At 40.6% G+C, this 21,829-nt stretch overlaps 1 protein-coding gene across 2 annotated transcripts in view; it reads left to right on the plus strand.

Moving 5' to 3' along the window:
* The window catches only part of LOC124545417 (myb-binding protein 1A), a 110,343-nt gene that overhangs the window by 79,652 nt on the left and 8,862 nt on the right, over nt 1-21,829 (plus strand). For both annotated transcript variants that reach the window (XM_047124334.1, XM_047124335.1), the window contains one exon: nt 18,318-18,589. In XM_047124334.1, the coding sequence (XP_046980290.1) occupies nt 18,318-18,589 (272 nt within the window). The remainder of the gene's footprint in view (nt 1-18,317; nt 18,590-21,829) is intronic.

Raw genomic sequence — 21,829 nt, forward strand, 5'->3', positions numbered from 1 at the left:
TGACACCAACATTTTTATTTTGTTTTGTTTTATTTTACACGCCTTGTTCTGTAGGACCAAATTGAGGATCAAAACTCCAGGGTCATGGACCATGTCAGTACATGAAATTACAAAATGAAAGTAATAAGAGATAAAATGTGTATGAACCTAAAAAAGACAAACCATAAGTTCATGTAAACACAATCAAAAATATAACATGAGAATCACTTTAATTTTTCAAGGAACTCCTCGACAGAATAGGAGGAGTGACCCATGAGGAAAACCTTCAATTTCGTTTTGAAAGCGCATGTATTACCACTAAGATTCTTGAATGCTTGTGGTAGCTTATTGGAAGTGGATGCAGCAGTACACCTTTCTGCACAAAAGTCAAGAAAGTGCAATCCAAATGCAGATTGGATTTCTGCTTAGTATTAACTGAGTGAAAACTGCTAAGTCTTGGGAATAAGGTGGTATTGTTAGCAAGAAACGACAGTAAAGAAAGTATGTATTGGGAGGCCAATGTCAGAATACCCAGAGTAATGAACAGAGGTCAACAAGAAGTTGGCGAACTTACACCACTTATTGCCTGAACTGCCTGTTTCTGAACCTGAAATATACTGTGAACATGGTAAGAGTTATCCCAAAATATAATTCCGTCCGCCATGAGCAAATGAAAATAAGCAAAGTAGACTACTTTTCATGTCAAACTATCACTTACTTGATGTACCGTTCGGATAGTAAAAATGGCAGCATTAAGTCTTCGAACAAAATCCTGATGGGCTTTCCATGAAAGTTTATGATCTATCTGAACACTTACAGATTTGGACTGTTCCGTTTCACTAATCATATACCCATTCTGTGAAATTAAAATGTCAGGTTTTGTTGAATTAGGTGTTAGAAACTGTAAAAACTGAGTCTTGCTGCGATTTAGTGTCAGTTTATTTTCTACAAGCCATGAACTTATGTCATGAACTGTACTATTTGAAACAGAGTCAATGTTGCACACAACATTCTTTGGTACCAAACTAGACTCATCAACAAACAGAAATATTTTAGAATTGCCTGTAATACTAGAGGGCATATCAGTTATATAAATAAGGAACTGGAGTGGCCCTGCACTGATCCCTGGGGCACCCCACATTTAACTGTGCCCCACTCAGACATCACATCATAGCCATTCTCAACCCTGTGAATAATGACTTTTGCCGTCTGTTGTTAAAGAAAGATGTGAACCATTTATTAGCTACTCCCTGTATTCCGTCATGGTCCAACTTTTGGAGCAATATTTTGTGATCAACACAAACGCCTTTGTTAAATTCAAAAGGAAGCCTAGCATTTGAAACCTTTTGTTTATCCATCCAGTTCATCACAGAGAAAAGAAATATATAGTATTTTCAGTTGTTAAAACAATTCTAAAACTGAACTGTACTTTTGATAGTAAATTATGTGAAATAAAATGATCAATTATCCTTGCACACACAGCCTTTTCAATAACTTTAGCAAACGGTGATGCCATAGAAATAGGTTTAGAATAGTCTACATTGTTCCTTTCTGCCTTTTTATAACGTGGTTTTACTACTGAGTATTTTAATCATTCAGAAAACTGACCGTTCTTAAAGGAAAAGTTACAAATATGGCTAAGTACTGGGCTAAGATGTGCAACACAGTTCTTTAATATTCTGCTGGGCACTCCATCATAACCACCAGAGTCCTTAGTTTCAGTGCTTCAGTCTCCCCCTCGTCAGTATTACAGATGCGTATTTCAGGCATCAATCTCGGAAGGCATTTTCCAATAGAGTTATATGATCCCCAATAGAAACTAAGTTTTTATTTAATTCACCAGCAATGCTCAGAAAGTGACAGTTAAATACTGCACATATACCTGACTTACCAGTAACATAAATATTTTTACTATGAATTGACTTCATATCATCCACCTTGTGCTGCTGACCAGACACTTCCTTCACAACTGACAAAATGGTTTTGATTTTATCCTGTGAATTAGCTATTCTATTTGCGTACCACATACTCATTACCTTCCTGATAACATTTTTAAGCACCTTACAGTACTGTTGCAATGGTCTTCTGTTGCTTGATTGTGACTATTTCTAACATTTTGATATAATTCCCACTTCTACATGATACCCTTATCTCACTAGTCAGCGATCCAGGCTGCCTTTTGCTGTTAGTACCCTGTTTTGAATGTTGTAATGGAAAGCAACTTTCAAAGAACATGAGAAATGTGTTAAGGAAAGCATTATATTTGTAATCTATGTTATCAGCATTGTAAACATCCTGCCACTCGTGTTCCTTAACAAGGTTTAAAAAACTGTCTATTGCCATTGGATTAGCTTTTCTACATAGTTGGTAATTATATATAACATTTGTTTGAGTAAAAAAGCCTTTTAGAGTTAAAATTTGTGCATTATAGTCTGAAAGCCAGTCACCCTTTTACTAACAAAATGCACATTTAGTAATGAAGAATGATTAAAAATATTGTCAATAGCTGCGCTACTGTTGCCCTGCACCATGGTTGTAAAAAATACAGTCTGTGTCAAGAGTATATGAATTTAGGAGATCTTCCAAAGTCCTTTCTCTTACACAGTCACATACAAAATTAATATTGAAGTCACTACATATAACTAATTTTTGGTCCTTCCTATAAAGTGAGCCAAGAACCCTTTGAGCTTGAGCAGAAATTCTCTGATGTCACAGTTAGGTGACCTATGGAAATGGAAATGTCGTGTGGCTAAGGCCTCCCGTCGTGTAGACCGTTCGCCTAAACAACAGTTACAAGTTTAGTTTCACTAAATTCAACTGCCCTGCACAACATTCAAATACCTGTTCAGTGCAGTTCCGTAATAAGTGTACGGATTCAAATGGAATACTGTTTTTCATGTACATGGCGGCCACTCCCCCACTCTACAAAGAATCCTTAAAAAACAGCCAGCTAATCTGTATCCTGGTAAAGGAAGCCTCTGAATTGTCAAATTATTTAAGTGTTGCTCTGATATATCAGTAATGCCAGAGTCAACATCTATAAGCAGTTCACTAACTTTATCTGTAATACTTCTTATATTTTGATGAAATATGCTAATTCCTTCTCTATTTGGATACTTGACCACCTCTGAAGGTGATTCCTTTGTTAGGGGACTTTCTTTAAATGGGGATACCTATCAGCTGACTTTAATCTAAAATAGGTGCAGCTCTAAGACGAAAAACTACAGGAATTTTTCCACGAGTGATCCCACCAGTGCACAATACATTGCCACCAATAAGCTTTGCCAGCCTCCCCTTCCCACACCTAATGAGGTTCAGGCCGTGCCTAGTGAACCCTGATCTGCTGATAGACTCAGCTGGCATCACTGCAATGTTAGCCATGCCCTTCGCCATCAGTAAGGCACCCCATGTTGACATGCCTAACAGCAGCTGTAAGATGAGGCTGAGCATGATGTTGAGCAGTTGTTCGAAGTGCACATTAGTGGCACCAGCTTGAGTATCTATGCATAGTAGCTCTTAGGAGTGATATCCGCACGGGAGGCAGACAGGTGCCATGATTCCCAAACTAACCATGTTTCCATAATAATCAATATTTTTCGCCCTAAATGAAACCATAGGAGACCTCTAGGCATTAGACTATTTAATGTCTGGTACCTCGTTTCTCTTCGAATATTGATCTCTACCACTTACTTCTTTCCAGATTCCTGCATAGGGATTACACCTAACTCACAGCTCTGAGTTAGCATGTGTAAGGTGGTCATCGTGATGAGATATGCTCTGAAAACAGAATAAAACTGATCAGATTAAATAGATTAGTTTTAGCATTGTTGCTTTCAGATGTGGATAAAATGCTACTTTGGATGAGTTATCTACAAAAGGTTGCAAGAGTGAGGGAGAAAAGCTAAAGTAGCAGATTAAGTCCAAAACCAAATACATTGACAAAAAAAAAAAAAAAAAAAAAATCAACACTAAAAGATAATTAATGTAGAGTAATGAATACATTTTTGTCTGGGTAACATATTTAAGTGCTTAATCCAAGATCATAAGTTAATGTAAGTGCGGAATAAGCCATTGCAAATGTGAAATGCTGGTACATTAATAACTGGCGTAACTGCTAGAATGTTGAATGCAAGCATGTAAACATCCATGCATTGTGTTGAACAGGAGTCAGATGTTGATTTGTGGGGCGGAGTTCCATGCCTGTTGCACTTGTTGGTCAATACAAGAAGGGTTAATGCTGTTTGTGATTGATGCTGAAGTTGTTGTCCAATGATGATCCTTATGTGCTTGATTGGAGACAGATCTGGTATTGAGCAGGCCAAGGCTCTGTCAACACCCTGTAAAGTTACTACAGCGGTATGTGGGTGAGCGTTGTTCAATTGGAAAACACCCCCAGGAACGTTGTTCATGAATGGCAGCACAGCAGGTCGAATCATCAGATTGACGTACAAATGTGCATTCATGGTGCATACAATAACTAAGAGAGTGCTCCTGCTGTCATACAAAATCGCACCCTAGGCCATAACTCCAGGTGTAGGCCCAATGAGTCTAGCATACATAAAAGTTGGTTGCAAGCCCTCAACTGGTTTCCTCCTAACCAAAAAATGGTCATCACTGGCACTGAGACAGAACCATTCTTTTGATCTCTCACTTGAATCCACTGAAGTCTCAAATGGCAATGGTTTGGAGTTAGTGGAAGGTAGGCTACAGGGTGTCTGGCTCGCAATTGTCATCGAAGTAATCCATTTGTAATAGTTCATTGTATCTGTTTGGTGGCAACTGCTGCTCGAATTGCTGCAGTAGACAAAGTACAGTGCATCACAGCCATATGTCGAACATGGCGATCTTTCATCTTGTTAGTACCATGTGGCTGTTCAGAGCACAGTCTTCTTGAGACCATACCTTCCCATGACCACTCCTGCCAGCAATCATGCAAGTGACTACATTCCTGCTAAGTCTTCCTGCAGTATTGCAGAAGGAACATCCAGCTTCTCATAGCCCCATTACACAAACTTGTTCAAACTTAATGAGGTGTTGATAATGCCATCTTTGTTACCTTAAAGACATTCTTGACTAACACAAACTCTCCCCGTACAATCTCACATAAATAAAACTCTTGACTGTTACAGTGTGTATTTAAAGCAAACCTGATTTGCATTCTCATAGTGGTGGTAGTAGCTCCACTCTTATGCGATTGGTGTGAAATTTGAATGGAAAACATCTGTCAGATGCAGAAACATGTCTACCAACTTTTATTTATGTTGCACAACTCCTTCTTGGTGACACAATTTTTCCCATCAGTGTAGGTGGAAACACTATTGCCAAAGCTTGTAAGCCATATTAGTTACTAATAACCTACAGGAGGAAACAAATTGTTGCAGCCAATTAGAGTAGAGTGGGACGGAAAAGGGCAAGTGGAGTCTAAACTATCTTACAAACATCCTGTGATGTAGGGACGGTGAAAATCTTCTTGATTGATTGATGTACAAGTCAGATTAGATGACAAAATATTTCATTAAGTTATTGGGAAACACACTGTTGGGCTGCCTGGTAAGTGAACTGATTGGAAGTCATATGAGATGTGGGTCACACCTGATCTTGTATATTAAAAATAATTTTTCTCATGAGGAATGTTGTTGATTTAAACTTGTGCCTGATACTATTTCTTGGGACGAATGTGCAAAAAAATTGGTTACAAGTAGCATTGCCTCTTGTAAGTCCGACAAGTTTTTAGTTGTGTTTCTTTGAACGATTCCTGGGACTCCTATCTTGTGATATTGCTATGTTGAAGCAGACGTTGTACTGGAATAGATTAGTTTTCTGTTTTAAGACTACTATACCCCCCCCCCCCCCCCTTGTACACTATGTGATAAAAAATATCCAGACAACTGCCTGAAAATGACTTACAAGTTTGTAGTGCCCTCCATCAGTAATGCTGGAATTCAATATGGTTTTGGCCAACCCTTTGTCTTTATGACAGCTACACTCTCACAGGTATATGTTTAGTCAGGTGCTGGAAGTTTCTTGAAGAATGGCAGCCCATTCTTCATGGAGTGCTGCACTGAGGAGACGTATCGATGTCGGTCTGTGAGGACTGGCACCAAGTCGGTGTTCCAAAACATCCCAAAGGTGTTCTGTAGGATTCAGGTCAGGACTCTGTGCAAGCCAGTCCATTACATGCATGTTATTGTCGTGTAACCACTCTGCCATAGGCCGTGCATTACGAACAGGTGCTCAATCGTGTTGAAACATACAATCGCCATCCACGAACTGCTCTTCAACAGTGGGAAGCAAGAAGGTGCTTAGAGCATCAGTATAGGTCTGTGCTGTGATAGTGCCACGCAAAACAACAAAGGGTGCAAGTCCCCTCCACGAAAAACACTACCACACCATAACACCATCGCCTCCAAATTTTACTGTTGGCACTACACACACTGGCATATGATGATCACCAGGCATTTGTCCTACCCACACCCTGCCATTGGGTCGCCACATTGTGTACCGTGATCCGTCATTCCACACAATGTTTTTCCGCTATTCAGTCATCCAATGTTTATGCTCCTTACACCAATTGAGGCACCGTTTGGCATTTACCAGCATGATGTGTGGCTTATGAGCAGCCACTCGACCACGAAATACAAATTTTAACACATCCCACCTAACTTGTCATAGTACTTGCAGTGGATCCTGATTCAGTTTGGAATTCCTGTATGATGGTCTGGATAAATGTCTGCCTATTACACATTACGACCCTCTTCAATTGTCAGTGGTATCTGTCAGTCAACAGATGAGGTCACCCTGTACACTTTTGTCCTGTACGTGTCCCTTCACATTTCCACTTCACTATCACATTGGAAACAGTGGACTTAGGAATGTTTAGGAGTGTGGAAATCTCGCGTATAGACGTATGACACAAGTGACGCCCAATCATCTGACCGTGTTCGAAGTCCATGAGTTCTGCGGAGTACCCCATTCTGCTCTCTCATGATGTCTAATGACTACTGAGGTCGCTGATATGAAGTACCTGGCAGAAAGTGGCAGTACAGTGCACCTAATATGAAAAATATATGTTTTTGGTGGTGCCCAGATACTTTTGATCACATAGTGTATCTACTAACTACAAAAGATACAAGCCCAAATTTCTCTTATCTTCTTTTCGTGGTACTTAAAAGAAATGTACACTGCTGGCAGTACAGCTGTTTTGTAGTTAGTAGATACACTATGTGATCAAAAGTATCTGGGCACCACCAAAAACATATATTTTTCATATTAGGTGCATTGTACTGCCACTTACTGCCAGGTACTTCATATCAGCGACCTCAGTAGTCATTAGACATCATGGAGAAGAAATAAAAACTTTGAGGTGCGCCGATGACATTGTAATTCTGTCAGAGAGAGCAAAGGACTTGGAAGAGCAGTTGAATGGAATGGACAGTGTCTTGAAAGGAGGATATAAGATGAACATCAACAAAAGCAAAACGAGGATAACGGAATGTAGTCTAATTAAGTCGGGTGATGCTGAGGGAATTAGATTAGGAAATGAGGCACGTAAAGTAGTAAAGGAGTTTTGCTATTTGGGGAGCAAAGTAACTGATGATGGTCGAAGTAGAGAGGATATAAAATGTAGGCTGGCAATGGCAAGGAAAGCGTTTCTGAAGAAGATAAATTTGTTAACATCCAGTATTGATTTAAGTGTCAGGAAGTCATTTCTGAAAGTATTCGTATGGAGTGTAGCCATGTATGGAAGTGAAACATGGACAATAAATAGTTTGGACAACGAGAGGATAGAAGCTTTCGAAATGTGGTGCTACAGAAGAATGCTGAAGATTAGATGGGTAGATCACATAACTAATGAGGAAGTATTGAATAGGTTTGGGGAGAAGAGAAGTTTGTGGCACAACTTGACCAGAAGAAGGGATCGGTTGGTAGGACATGTTCTGAGGCATCAAGGGATCACCAATTTAGTATTGGAGGGCAGCGTGGAGGAGGGTAAAAATCGTAGAGGGAGACCAAGAGATGAATACACTAAGCAGATTCAGAAGGATGTAGGTTGCAGTAGGTACTGGGAGATGAAAAAGCTTGCACAGGATAGAGTAGCATGGAGAGCTGCATCAAACCAGTCTCAGGACTGAAGACCACAACAACAACAACATGGAGAATATAGATAGTTGTTTTTAACTTGTTCCAGTTGCTAGTGGAACAGGAAAGTGAATGGCTGGAAATGGTACAAGGTACCCTCCACCATGCACTGCGTGCCAGCTTATGAAATATGGATGTAGATGCAGAATATAGTTTCTGTAGTCAGTGACTTCTACCGTTTAAGTGGTGACAAGTTTGTTTGTGGTTTTCATCATGACTACTTGCAGCAGGTCGTAATTTAATTTTGTTACTGTCCAGTGATCGTAGTGACTTTCCTGTGAAAGGAGCAACATTAAGCAATGACTGCCTTAAGGAGACAGTGCTAGTTAAACCAAGTGCTTCGAGATTGAGGATTGGTAACGGAAAGTTTTTTTCTTCCTAATTTTGGTACCTACACCTTCCAAGTTCGTGAATAACGTCCCTTTAGTCTTGATATTATCTCACGAGACTTTACCTTCCATCCTAAAGTAAAGATGAGATTAAAAGTCAAAGGTTTTGCATCAAAGACCTGTGAGCATGAAGTAATAAATGTTTTCAACTGCCTGAAGATACATGGAGAGATTGGTTTGATGAATATTTCAGAAGCCTCCGTTCTAATATTTTTAAGTTATTAAGAAGGCTCCATTCTTAATGACTATTTTCTTGTTTATCCTAGCAGGCATTGTTAGAGAGAGAATTTACATCGTTTTGACTGACACATGTTTGCCAATTTTTAGTGGTAATGTTGACTTGGTGGATAATTATTTCTTGGAATGATTGGTCTGATTTCTTTCAATACTGGTAAGAAAAGTCTTCGATGGAAAAGAAGTAATGGAAAGAGTAAAGGTAACACCTCACCATATAATTAGGCATTGTGACATTGACAGGCTTATAAACCAGACTGAGAATGTTGTCAGCTTTCAAGTGATCCGTCTTCAGAGATAATAGAAGAAGGCACGCACGCGCGCGCACACACACACACACACACACACACACACACACACACACACACACCAGCACGCGCGTGGCTTCATTTTCCTGGGGCTGACTATGTTATGCTCTCTCCCGTCCCACTGCAAGTCATTATATTCAGTACAAAACTTCATACGCGTGCTGCCAGAATGAACGCATTAGTGTTGCGCACATGTCCAATGTGTCTGCTGTCTCTGTCTCCCAGCCACCCTTCGCCAACCTTTCCTCCAGCTAGCCTCATTTCTACCGTAGCCCAACCCTCTCGACAAAACTTCAGTTGAGTTGCTTTGGCTCTGCGATCTAGCAATGCAGCTCTCTCTCTCTCTCTCTCTCTCTCTCTCTCTCTCTCTCTCTCTCTCTCTCCTCCCTCCCTCCCTCTCTCCCTCCCTTTCTGTGTGTGTGTGTGTGTGTGTGTGTGTGTGTGTGTGTGTGTGTGTTTTCCATTAACTCTGAAGAAGGATTCTGCGGCAGGGCGGATTGCACTATCCTTTAAACAATCAGTCCAGCTACCAGTATAGCTTCCAGGTTGTCTGCCCCTTCACCCTGCAATGATAGATACTGGTTTAGCCGACAAAAGCGTCACTGACGAAAATTCGACTAAATACCCACCCTGCAAAGGCTGCATACTGTATTTACTCAAATCTAAGCCGGGTCTGAAAAATGAGACTCAAAATCAAGGAAAAAAATTTCGCGAATCTAAGCCACACCTGAAATTTGAGACTCGAAATTCAAGGGGGAAGAAAAGTTTTAGGCCGCACTTCCAAATCGAAACGAAGTTGGTCCATTGTAATATGAGACACAATTTAGGTCTAATGAATGACAATACAGTTACAGTAGTTTGGTTCGAGTCTTAAGCTTATCAGTTAAGCTTTACCAGGTAGCCATTGCTACGCGTCAGGCGCTCCGTCTGGTTTGAATTGATTGCTTATTTTTCTTTGATCTGATAAGTGCCGTTCCCTTTGTTATAGGTGTTTATGTCACTCTTAGCTGAAATACCATTACTGTACTGTCATTAATTGTTTGACGCATTCTGATAATGAATGTTTACGGCCTGTTGCCGCTGGCGGCATGGCTTTCTTTTGTGCACGCTACCTCCGCCTACAATTTAAAAAATAAAAGAGGAATCGTCTCATTAGCGTAACAGTGGCAAGCGACTGCTATTTGTTGTTACTTACACTGCTGCTTTCTTTGATAATGATCAACAAGAACCAAATAATAGAGAGAAGATGTTCTGAACGAGAGTTTAGCGAAAATTTTTCTCTGTTTGAAAATCTTTGCAGACGCCTCTTTGGTACTTTACATTCTGCACAGAAATTGGAGTCATCTTAGATTTAAAAATTAGTCAATTGCCGTGCTTCATTTCTGACTGTATCACGTTTGCTGTTTCTCACTCTAGTTTTGTAGTTTATTGGGCAGACAGGATTTAAATGAGATAGCAGCAAACACGAAACAATACATGGCAATATGTTTATAATCGTACTATTCTTATCGTGAAGAGAATACTGCATGTGATTCACAATTCATAAAAGTTCCTATTAGCAACCATCTCTTCTCACAGGTAGGAAAAAAATCAGAATGTAGAGTTGACCCTATTGACAAACACCCCAAACAGCCTTGCAAGTCGGATTTTCGTAGTACATTGAAATGCTGCTACATTCGAAGATGAACAATACAGAATTTGTATTTACTTCGTTGGATAATGTATGAAAATGAAAATGCAGTGGTCGAAACTCGGGGCTGAGAAAAAAGCTCATCTTCCACCTTTTTTTTTTTTTTAAATTTATTTACTGACTCAGAGGTTTTGGCACCAGTATTTATCTTTGTACCTGCAAAGCATGCCTGTGTAGCGCTACATATATTCGACGGCAGAAGTTAGTTGTAGCGGCATCTACCAACATTTTCAGAACTTTCGCTTACTTTGCACTCGATTCTAAGCCGCAGACAGTTTTTTGGATCACAAAACCTGGAAAAAAGTGCGGCTTACATTCGAGTAAATCGGTAACTCCAGTCCATGGGCAGTAGCTGAAAGTTAGTTATACTATCAAGTGTTCGGTATTCTTTCATGACATGTTTGAAAAAATGTCTAAAATTTCCTTTAAGTTTGTTTATCGGCTTTAAAGCACAGAAAATGGCTATCAAGTCTGTATCTAACATCCCAGCATCAATTATGCAATGTTACTGACTGTCTGTATAACAAGTTGATACCTAAAAGCAGCCAGAAGATATTTAGTCCAGCGCGATATTTTAAACATTCTAAACAGTTATTGATTCATGACTGCTTGCAAGCTAACACATTCAGACATTCATTGGGCTTCTTCTAAACAAGTGCTCATCGTAATGTCTCGTAAGCTGCACACAACACAACACACAGAGTTTGTGTACAACATGAAATTTTCACAGATGAATATCTTCTAAAATAAAGCTCACACATAGCCCAAACTTTCACAAAATACTCAGTATTGTAGTCACTTTTTGTCAATGACACTAGAACTGATCAAAGATGCAAATTTATTTATTTTGGTACAAATTTGGTCAGTGCGGCTTAACATAGGTGTTTACCAGAAGATGGCTCCTGAGCAACTCTCTCAACTCATAGATCTGAGGCACAAAGCCCTACTCAAACGCATGGAAAATGCTGAATCCCTATTGACTAGCAGCTAATCAGATCATCTCAAGCACTTCTATACTCGCGTTATTTCTAATGTCAGGCAATCAGATTACCACAAGTAAATTAGGTTAGAAATCTTATATTTCTGAAACTAAATAAAATTTAATGAAAACAAAATATGATTCCTTTGCACAAGATAAATTACCAATAAATTTAATACTCAATCCCCCTTCTTGGCTGCCTTTTACAAAATCAAACTCACTTGGGCACGTCTCAAATTTCACTATTGTACAACTGCTTTCTCACGCTTACATTGACATAGTTTTAATGAAATATCACATTCTCTATTTATGTATGTCCTCCATTCACCCTCTGTCTCTCCAAAACACTGACACGGCCAAAACATGATAAAATGATAATTTTCCAATGTACTTGGAATTGTGTCAGAAATCTGTGGTTATGAGACTAAAGAAAATTATATGAACCTATCCTCTTGGTTTATTTTTGATAGATTCTATAGATCAATACGTTACAGTCTCTAACTCAGTTTCACAATGCCAGCATGGTTATTGTGTGTTTTAGATCAAAATTTATATATCCGAAGATATTGAAGTTAATTGATTTGAAATGTTAACAGTTTGGTTGTGTTATTTGTAGATTTTTGTATTCTAAGTATGAAAGAGATAGTACTCCAGATTCATAGAGAGTATGTGTAACGTATTGCACTCAGCATTATGTAAGTACACATTTCGCTCGGCCCAGTAGCCAGTGTCAGCTGTGCCAGAGTGAGAACCAAAATCTGCTCTCCTCCCAGCTTAACGGTAAGCTACGCTTTCAATGCAAGATGACACCTCGTAATAATTTGCTATGTTACAATGTATTTGAAAGTAACTAACTGATGACATTCGCAGTCTTCTTTATGTGCCTGTCGACAACAAAATGCCTCAATTACACTGCCATTCACATTAATGTGACCACATGTCAAAAGCCTGAATAACCACCTTCTGCATAGGTGACAGCTGCGTGGGTGCGGGAAGACTGTCAATGAGATTCTGGAAGGTACTGGCAGGGATTGGGAGCCATGCCGAGTCCAGTGCTTTCTCGGATGAGGATCCATGACAAGAACAGCCCAATTGTGGTAGTCCCATAGATTCTCAATTGAATGTTAATATGAGGAGTAAAGTGGCCAGGGAAGATAGTAAACTCATCCTGGTGCTCTTTGATCCATACCCACACTGTGAACTGTGTGACACATTGCATTGTCCTTCTGGTAGATGCCATGTTCCAAGGAAAAACAAACTGCATGGAATGATGGACATGGTCCCCAAGGATAGGTGCATACTTATGTTGATACATTAAGTCTTACAGAATGATGGTATCACCTAGGGAACACCAGACCATAACACTCCCTTCTCCATCCTGTACCGTTCTGATAATTGTTGAAGAGAGTTAGCTTTCAGACATTTTATGCTGACGGAGAATAAAGCTGGATTTGTCTGAAAAGGCCGCCTGTCACCACTCAGTGGACATAAAGTTGCGTTATTGGTGTGCAAATTCCATCCTCCGTTGCCGATGAACAGTGGTCATCATGGATGCATAAACCAAGCACCTGCTGTGGGGGCTTGTGCACAGCAACTTTCACTGAATGGTCATTGAAGAAAGACTGTTGGGAGCCACTTGGTTCATCTGGATGGTCTGGTGGTCAACAGTTGCATATCTAGTCACCCTTAAAAATTTCTGCAGCCTTCATTCAGCCCTGTCATCTAATGCCCACGGTGCAGCACAGCCACTTTGACGCCGGTTTTGAATAGCGTCATTTTGCCATGCACAGAATATTTTAATCATGTTAGAACACACACACAGTTTACAGACTGAGGATTATTGGAAATGCTTCCACCTATGGCCTGAAAGCCAATGATCATGCCATTTTGGACATCATATAAATTGCCCCTTCTCTGTATGATGACAACGACTGCACTGTTTTCTGCATCTCCCGACATGCCTTGTATACCCTCCAGTGTGAATGTTGCCACCTGCCATTTGTAAGTGTTTATTCAAGGTTGACCTCAAACATAGGCAGTGGTCACATTAATGTGACCGAATCCTGTATGTGGTGTCTCATTACATTTGCTCTTTTTATTTTTTTCCAGTTCCTCATTTCGTGAGTGATAATTGTGGGAGGAAATGTTAAATGATGGTAAAATAACACAGTTGATAAATGATGTATCTCTTGTGATTGAGAGAGAAAGTTTATTCTGTACATGCAAAATAAATGTATTATACAGGGTGTCTCACCTAACTCTGCCACCTCAAATATCTATGGAAGAACAATAGATATTAAAAAAATGGCTTTCACCAGCATGAACGTACAGCAGGGGCTTAGGAAACCAAATACTATGCAAAATTTGAAAACTTAAACAAATACTATTGCCAAAACAAACTTGTGTATTTTTAAATGGTCACCTCCTGTTATTTCGTATGCAATCAATAGCATGAAAAATCACAAAAATAATGGCATTCGTTGAATCGCAATATGTCAATTACAACCAGAGAAATTGCAAAGTGAAGTTGACACTTGAAATAAATGAAGCTCACAGCTAGCGGATGTCCTGAGACTCAAGCGTGCACCTCACGCTGCCTGTGTCAGGGTCTCTCACAATGGGAAGGTATGCACAATCCACAAAAATAAACAAGTAAAACGTCCAATGCAAAGTTACATTTTTCAAATTGTAAATGTATGTTTATTCTAGCAAAACGACAACTAGAGCTACAATTAGGGATAACACACTTGAATTCAATTTGCTAAACACATTTACCAGTGCCGTGTTGCCCACAGAAATTGTTGTTGTGCATTACATCCAGCATAGAAAATACGGGGCTGCAAACTGGGGTATCTGAACCGGGTGGCAGTTTCAGGGGGAGGGGACAAATTTATATTCTTGAGGAAAAAAACTTTGTTTCACAAAGCACCTAGCATCCAGCGCACGTCAGTCTATTGAGTATTCCTACGATTTTGAAACGCACCCCTGCTGGTTTTTGGACATTTTTTAACACATTCTAAGTTGATTTCTGAAAGAATTATAAGTTGACTTTTGAATGCGTGCATAGTGTACGTGATGTCTCTGCCAGGGGAATCCTCGTCAGCCTCGTTCATGAGAAATTGGAGCGTACGAATGAAATGTGAAACTATTTTCAAACATAAAGCTTTTTGATTGTAGTAGGCCAAATAGGTATTTCGTATTGGTACTTCGTGAATTATATTGTCGTACTATAAAAATGATCATCATTGCCAAAACAGTCTCGCTTATTTTGCGCGTGTCACAATTGCTGCAATATTAGAAAGGCCTATTTTGATTTTTCCAGCACACAGTGACAAAATAGACGTAATCAAATCGAGAAACCACACCAGTCTTGGGTATTATATGTATTAACAGCTTTTTCAGTATTAGACGATGACATTTTGATTTTTCATGTTGCAAAAGTTTGATGAACTTTGATGAGGTAATAGTTCTTTCGCAGAAAGGAAAGCACGCCATGTAAAGCTGCAGCAAGATTAGAGAGAAAAATCGTTAGGACCTAAGGACTGAAGAAATGTGTACTGTCTTGCCTGTCTCTTGTCTTTACTGGTTTTAGGTATCCTACATTTAATTCTATATGACACAGAAGAGCAAGTTATTAGCTAATAGGCAATAAAAAGGCCAGACTTTCTGAAGAGTTCTTGTTCTCCCAGTTACAAATAATCCCATCCAGTATTAATTGCATTTATTTTTATTTTTTAGAGGGACAAGATGTCAAACCGGCCGACTGTGAGCAGGAGAGGCACTACAGGACATTTTAATTTCCATTGTCCTGAAATAGTTTGATGGCATACATTGCAAACATGTTTGAGTTCCACAGAGTGCAATACAGTGACGTGCGGTATAAGAATATTGTTTGAAGAGGCGTGGCACTGCATTTCAGCTCACTAAAGACCAAATAACATGTCTTACATTTCCTCGAAGATATATGTCTTATGTATCAGACTCTTCAGAAAGACTTGCGCAGAGCAGTCTGAGTTGTAGTGGGATGGGGTGGGGGTAGTCTCCACATGACCCGTGTTTACATTTAGTGATTTTTCTGTTTCCTCTTCATTTACTGCTCTCACGTCAAATGAAAACGAGACGGATTTCTGTGGCTGGGAGCTATCAAGTGAATTAAAATACATTCACATAAATACGGAAGGCTTAAATATGTTACTAGTTTTAGATTTTATTTTATTTCCACCTTTCTGACAGTCAAGTATCAATTGCCTTGCAGAACAATAAAGTTATTTTTGTCGGTTTGCTAAAGAAATTTGGCCTTTTTTAAGATTTCCTCTGAGGCAGTAAATTTATTTGAAATGAAGTGTTTAATTCCACACTATTGGCTAGTTTTAACTGTTCACTGCATTTCAAGTGCACGTTTTCATCTTCTAGCACGTATGGCATTATGCCATAATAAAGAACCAAACACGAGATAATACAGTACTGGTACTCCAAGAAAATTTACGTCCCGAAAACCATACCGAAAAGCTTAATATCAGGTCGAGGCCTAAGTCATTGTGAATCTGGACATACGAATGTGCGCTTTAAGGCAAACTATGCATTTTAGTATGGTTCACGAAATTCCGGCGCTCTTGGAGTATCCTCTGATCTCTCTCTCTCTCTCTCTCTCTTTTAATGTTTTATATGTATGAACATACTGTCTTCCTACGTCATCGTAGCTGCGCAAGCGCATGACGCCTCTTATATGGCGCTCTCTGGCAACTGCTGAAATGGATCTATTTCTAACAGGTCGCAGGAAAATATTGCGAATTGTCGTTCGAAAAGCGTTATTTTCAAAGTAGATTTTCTTTTACGCAAGATGAACTATGTGCGCGAATGTACGATGAATTTCTTAAATTGCAGAGTGTTTGCTCTCATTTAAAAATCAACTCTTTGGTGACGAGCCATGTAGAGGATTTTTGAGCCCGGAAGATCTGAGATTTATGGTGGTATTAAAAATTTTGCTGACGTATTTGTATGATGTATCTTAAAGTGTAACATGCGCTAAACGGATCAACATTATATGTGAAAGCTTAGCTTCTCTTGTAGCTTATTAATCTTAGAGACAAATATTATATGCGAAAGCTTTGCTCTTCTTGTAGCAACACTATGTATAGTAACTTAAACCATTAACTTTTCCTGTTGGTGGAATTAGAATTCATACTTCCGTAATACGAAAATTTGCAGCGTACATGTTGCTGCTTATGAAAGATCTTTCTAAAATGCCGAGAAATTCTACACTGCTGTATAAAACCGTATCTTTTCAAAGGATTGGTAAGTTTTACAGTTCCGACGTAAAGTATACTGTCACTTAACATGGAAAAAGTGTATTTTCACCAGGGAAAAAATGTATTTTTAACAGGGAGATCCGGGAAAAATCCGGGAATTTTTTTTTCTTGTCCACGTATACACCCTGTGTACGCTTCATTTATTTCAAGTGTCAACTTAATTGATGTATTGTGATGCAACCAACGCCATTATTTTTGTGATTTTTCATTGCATACGAAAAAAATAGGAGGGTGTCCATTTAAAAATACACAAGGTTTTGTTGAAAATAGTATTTGTTTACATTTTAAAATTTTGCATAGTATTTGGTTTCCTAAGCCCATGCCATACGCTCATGCTTGTGAAAACCGTTTTTGAGTATCTATTGTTCCAGAGATATCTGAGGCGACAGAGTTACGTGAGACACCCTGTATATCAGAGGCAGACCACATGTTGTGACAGAATAGTCTGCCTGTTGTGAGAACAAGTACTTCTGAGAATAGTTCAGTTGCCCAAAGAATGGTTTTTCCAACACAGTTGATTCCCACATGAAAGCACACAAATACTTCATATATCTTATCTGTTTATTACACAAAAGCAATTTCATGGTGCAAATATTAAAATATTACTACTCGTTTTGTAAGTGAAACCACCTTTTCCTGCTGTGACTTTATTTATCCCTCGTGCGTTTCGCCATCTTCTTGTTCTAAGGCATCAACAGTGGGATGATATGGTGATATGCATTTCCTCCAGACCAGATGAGAGGAAATGCAGATCAGCAAATCATCCCACTGATGCCACCTTAGAACAAAAAGAAGGCGAAATGCATCTGGGATACATAAATAAAGTGGCAGCAGGCAAAGGAAGTTTTATTTACAGAACAAGTAGTAGTTCTATGCTTGCTGTGGAGGATGACCACGAAACAAACTTGTTATTAAAATATTTATATAGGTCAAAAAACAAAAAGATAGTCTGTGATTGTTAATTCATGTTGATCTATGTTGTATTTAATATGATAGTGGAATAACAGTGATTGTAAGAGGAAAAAACAATAATTCACGTACGGATGTAACATTGAACAATGGTTGTATAGGGACACCCTTGTAAATTGACACAGGAGGAGGAGTATAAAGGTATACGAGGATAATTTTATGAATTGGTCACTATTCAATAGTGCTTCTGTACAAAGAGTAGTTGTGTTCCCTTATTAAGTACATTTACATGCCTTTGACATTTTCAGTTATATTGTGTAAACTTTATAATCTCCTCATATTTTACAAATGTTTGTAAAATTCTGACACATCTCTTTTCAGATGTTAACACAGCTCGCAAAATCATCATCACTGAAAAATGCGGCAGGGGATGCCAAAGATGCCTTAACAGCTCAGGGAGTGAAACAAAAATTTGTGTGTGAATTGCTGAAATTATTGCTGTTGATCAGACACACGCATGAAAGGTGCAAAGTCAAGAATAGTGTTGATTGGCAGGCAGTTGCCTCAGCTCTCACATTGTACAAGGAGGCTGCAGAAATGTCTACAAATACAAAAGCCGCATTCAACAAATTATGCCGTGTTTTGAATATCAGGTAAGATTTCATCTTCTAGTACCTGAGCTGAATGATATTAAAACTCTCACTGTGGAAGACAAGCAGAAGTTGTTCCCTGTTGTAGGGAATGACTCTGTGGCAGTAATGCCAATCTTCCTATAATAAATACTGAAGTTATCTGAGTGACAAGTTAGCACCTGTATTGTCACCTCGTTCCACTTCAGACACTTTAACACTAAAACCTTTGGTTATCTTGAGGTTGAAGTTTTTAATAATGGCGGAGAATTCGACACCGTGCCAAAAGGCTGAATAGACAGCTTAATTTGAATATAATATTGAAGTTTACATGTGTGTATTGTATCAACGGGGTCTAGCCGTTGATTGGTTCTATCAGATAACTGCACTGATAACTTCATATGATGATTAGTTCAACTCGTGTATTCTTGTATTGACTACAGTCTCACTGAAGGGTGCGTACTGTGTAAAATTAAAGTGAAACAAAATCTAGTTTCTCATGTGAAGACATTTGATCTCGGAGGCTGTTCCAGCAACAATTGAGAGAATATGGTACAACTAGCTCAACATTGTGATGCTTGTTGAATGAGCAACGCTTCTTGTGTGGGTTCTGAAGTCCTGCTTGGATCATTTCTGCTGTTACAGAAGAAGTTGAGAATGCCAGCATTGCTCATGGGATTTAAATGAAATTTGCCATCTGCAGCGTTGTCCCCAGAACTGATGGTGGTGTCCCTAGTTCTGAATCTAGAAGGTCTGAGCTAGAGACTTTGAAGTTCTGTGACATGCTAAGCTGTGACTTCCTAGACTTGTGCCATAGGGTTGAGACGCAGCACAGAACAGAGGCCACTGCCCAGTAGCTGATCTGTGTGGGTTGAATGTAATGCAGTATTCCTTTATCTCCAAAAAGCATACGTCTCACTACCACACTAACACTTTCTAACAGAAGTACAATCGCGTGGGATATCACATGAAATTTATGACTGAATGTAACTTGTGTCGCATCGAGGGGCAGCAGCAATCTAGAGTGGGTTGGGCTAGGGATAGGGATAGCAGGGTACAGTTAGGAGGCAGAGTTGTCAGTGTTGCCTGGTGGACCATGCAGGGACTAGGTGATAGAACAAGACTGCCAGATGCAGTGCTGGGAGGCTTTGGAAGGAGTGTGGGGCAGAAAAGGAGAGAAGCAGAGAAAGGGAAAAGAATGGTGGGTGTGTTGGCAGAGAGCAGCACATGTGAGGGTGAGGGGACGTAAATTGGGAGGAGGTGATGGGACAGAGGAGTGGACTGCTGTTGTAGGAACAGTAAGATACTGTTTGTTGAGGCCAGGATGATTTTGGAAGTGGAGAATATGTAGTAAGGATGGCTCTCATCCATGCAACCAAGAAAAGCTGGTGGTGCAGGGGAGTAATACAGATGGCCTGGGTTGTGAAGCAGCCATTGAAATCAAGTATGTTATGTTCAGCTGTATGTTGTGCCACAGGGTGGTCTGCTTTGCTCTGCCAAACTGTGGCCTTTCATCCTAGTGAACACCCCCCTGCGGGTCCGGGGGTTAGAATAGGCCCGAGGTCTTCCTGCCTGTCGTAAGAGGCGACTAAAAGGAGTCCATCCCCCTCAAGGGAGTAGTTAGCGCCTGCGTCCGGAGACGGACGGTCCCACGGCCTATATTTGTGGTCTTTTTGGTTTTTCACTTCTCGTTTCTTCCTTCTTTGGTTGGCTCCTTTCTTTGTTCTTCTCCATCTCACTGTCTTCCTTACTCTTTCCCTTGCCTTCTTTCCCTTGCCTTCTTCTCCTTGCCTTCTTCTCCTTGCCTTCTTCTCCTTGCCTTCTCTGGTCTCTGCCTCGGCGTTTGAGACAGTCTGTCCTCTCTCTCTTCTTTTTCTTCTTCTTCCTTCCTCCCTGTGCGCGCCTGAAGGCCGACCCACGCGTTCGCACGTGTAGCCGGTGATGGGGTAACGCGTAATTCCCCGCCCTGGGTAGACAAGTAAGGCACGCACGTACCCCCTGGTAAAGGCCAGGCCCAGGGAGGGGTGATTGCCTGAGCTGATACCTTCTGACCATGCTGATTGGTCCCTCCGTCTGTTTCTCGGGAGGTGTGACCTGAGGTGTAAACATTCACCTAAGGCGGGAGTGCCCTCTGAGAGGGTCCCCATAAGGAAGGAGCGCGCCATTGGTGACGCTGACAATCATGGGGGATTCCTCCGCAATGGATTTCTCTTCTTCTCTCTCGACTTCTGCCCACAAACGGAAACATGACCAGCCCCCAGTGACAAAAGTACTACCGCCTACCCCACAGTTCCTCATCATTTCTCGATCTGAGGACGGAAAGGATTTTTCCTCTGTCAACCCTTTCGTTATCCAGAAGGGCGTAGATGCAATACCCGGTACTGTTAAGTCTTGTACGAGGTTGCGTAATGGTACCTTGTTACTAGAAACTGAGAGCGCCTTTCAGGCACAGAAACTGCTTCGAGCCACACTCCTGTACACGTTCCCTGTCCGGGTGGAGGCTCACTGAACTTTGAATTCGTCTCGTGGTGTGGTCTATACTAGATCCCTCGACGGATTGACTGACGAGGAGATTCAATCTTTCCTCGCTGAGCAGGGTGTGACGGCTGTCCATAGGGTCATGAAAAAGGTCAACAATGACCTTGTACCGACCCGGACACTTTTCTTGACCTTTGATAGTGTTAAGCTGCCATTGCGCATCAAGGCGGGATACCAGGTTATTTCTGTTCGCCCCTATGTCCCGACACCTACGCGCTGCTACCAGTGTCAGCGTTTCAATCACTCTCGACAGTCTTGTTCCAATGCGGCTAAATGTGTCACTTGTGGCAGGGATGCCCATGAGGGTGACTGTCCACCTCCGTCTCCTCGTTGTGTGTACTGTCAGGGTGACCATGCAGCATCCTCCCGCGACTGTTCCGTCTATAAGGAAGAACGCTGTATCCAAGAAATTTGGGTCAAAGAGAAAGTGTCCACCTCGGCTGCTCGCAAGCTATTGGCTAGTAGGAAGCCCACGCTGCTCCCAGCGGGGAAATACAGTACTGTCCTCGCCTCTCCTCGGACTACCAGGGAGGTGGCAACCCAGACATGCGATCTGACCTTCAGCACCACGGTCGTCCGTTCGGCCAGTGCTAAGATCGCGCGGTCGACGTCTCCTCTTCCTCCCATCACCCCACAGACACCAGCCCCTTCATCAGCTTCTGCTAAGACGAAGACCCAGAAGTCAGATGCACGGGCCTTCAAGAAGGAACCGTCCCGTGCAGACTT

Source organism: Schistocerca americana, chromosome 8 (assembly GCF_021461395.2).
Source record: "Schistocerca americana isolate TAMUIC-IGC-003095 chromosome 8, iqSchAmer2.1, whole genome shotgun sequence".
Taxonomy (NCBI): domain Eukaryota; kingdom Metazoa; phylum Arthropoda; class Insecta; order Orthoptera; family Acrididae; genus Schistocerca; species Schistocerca americana.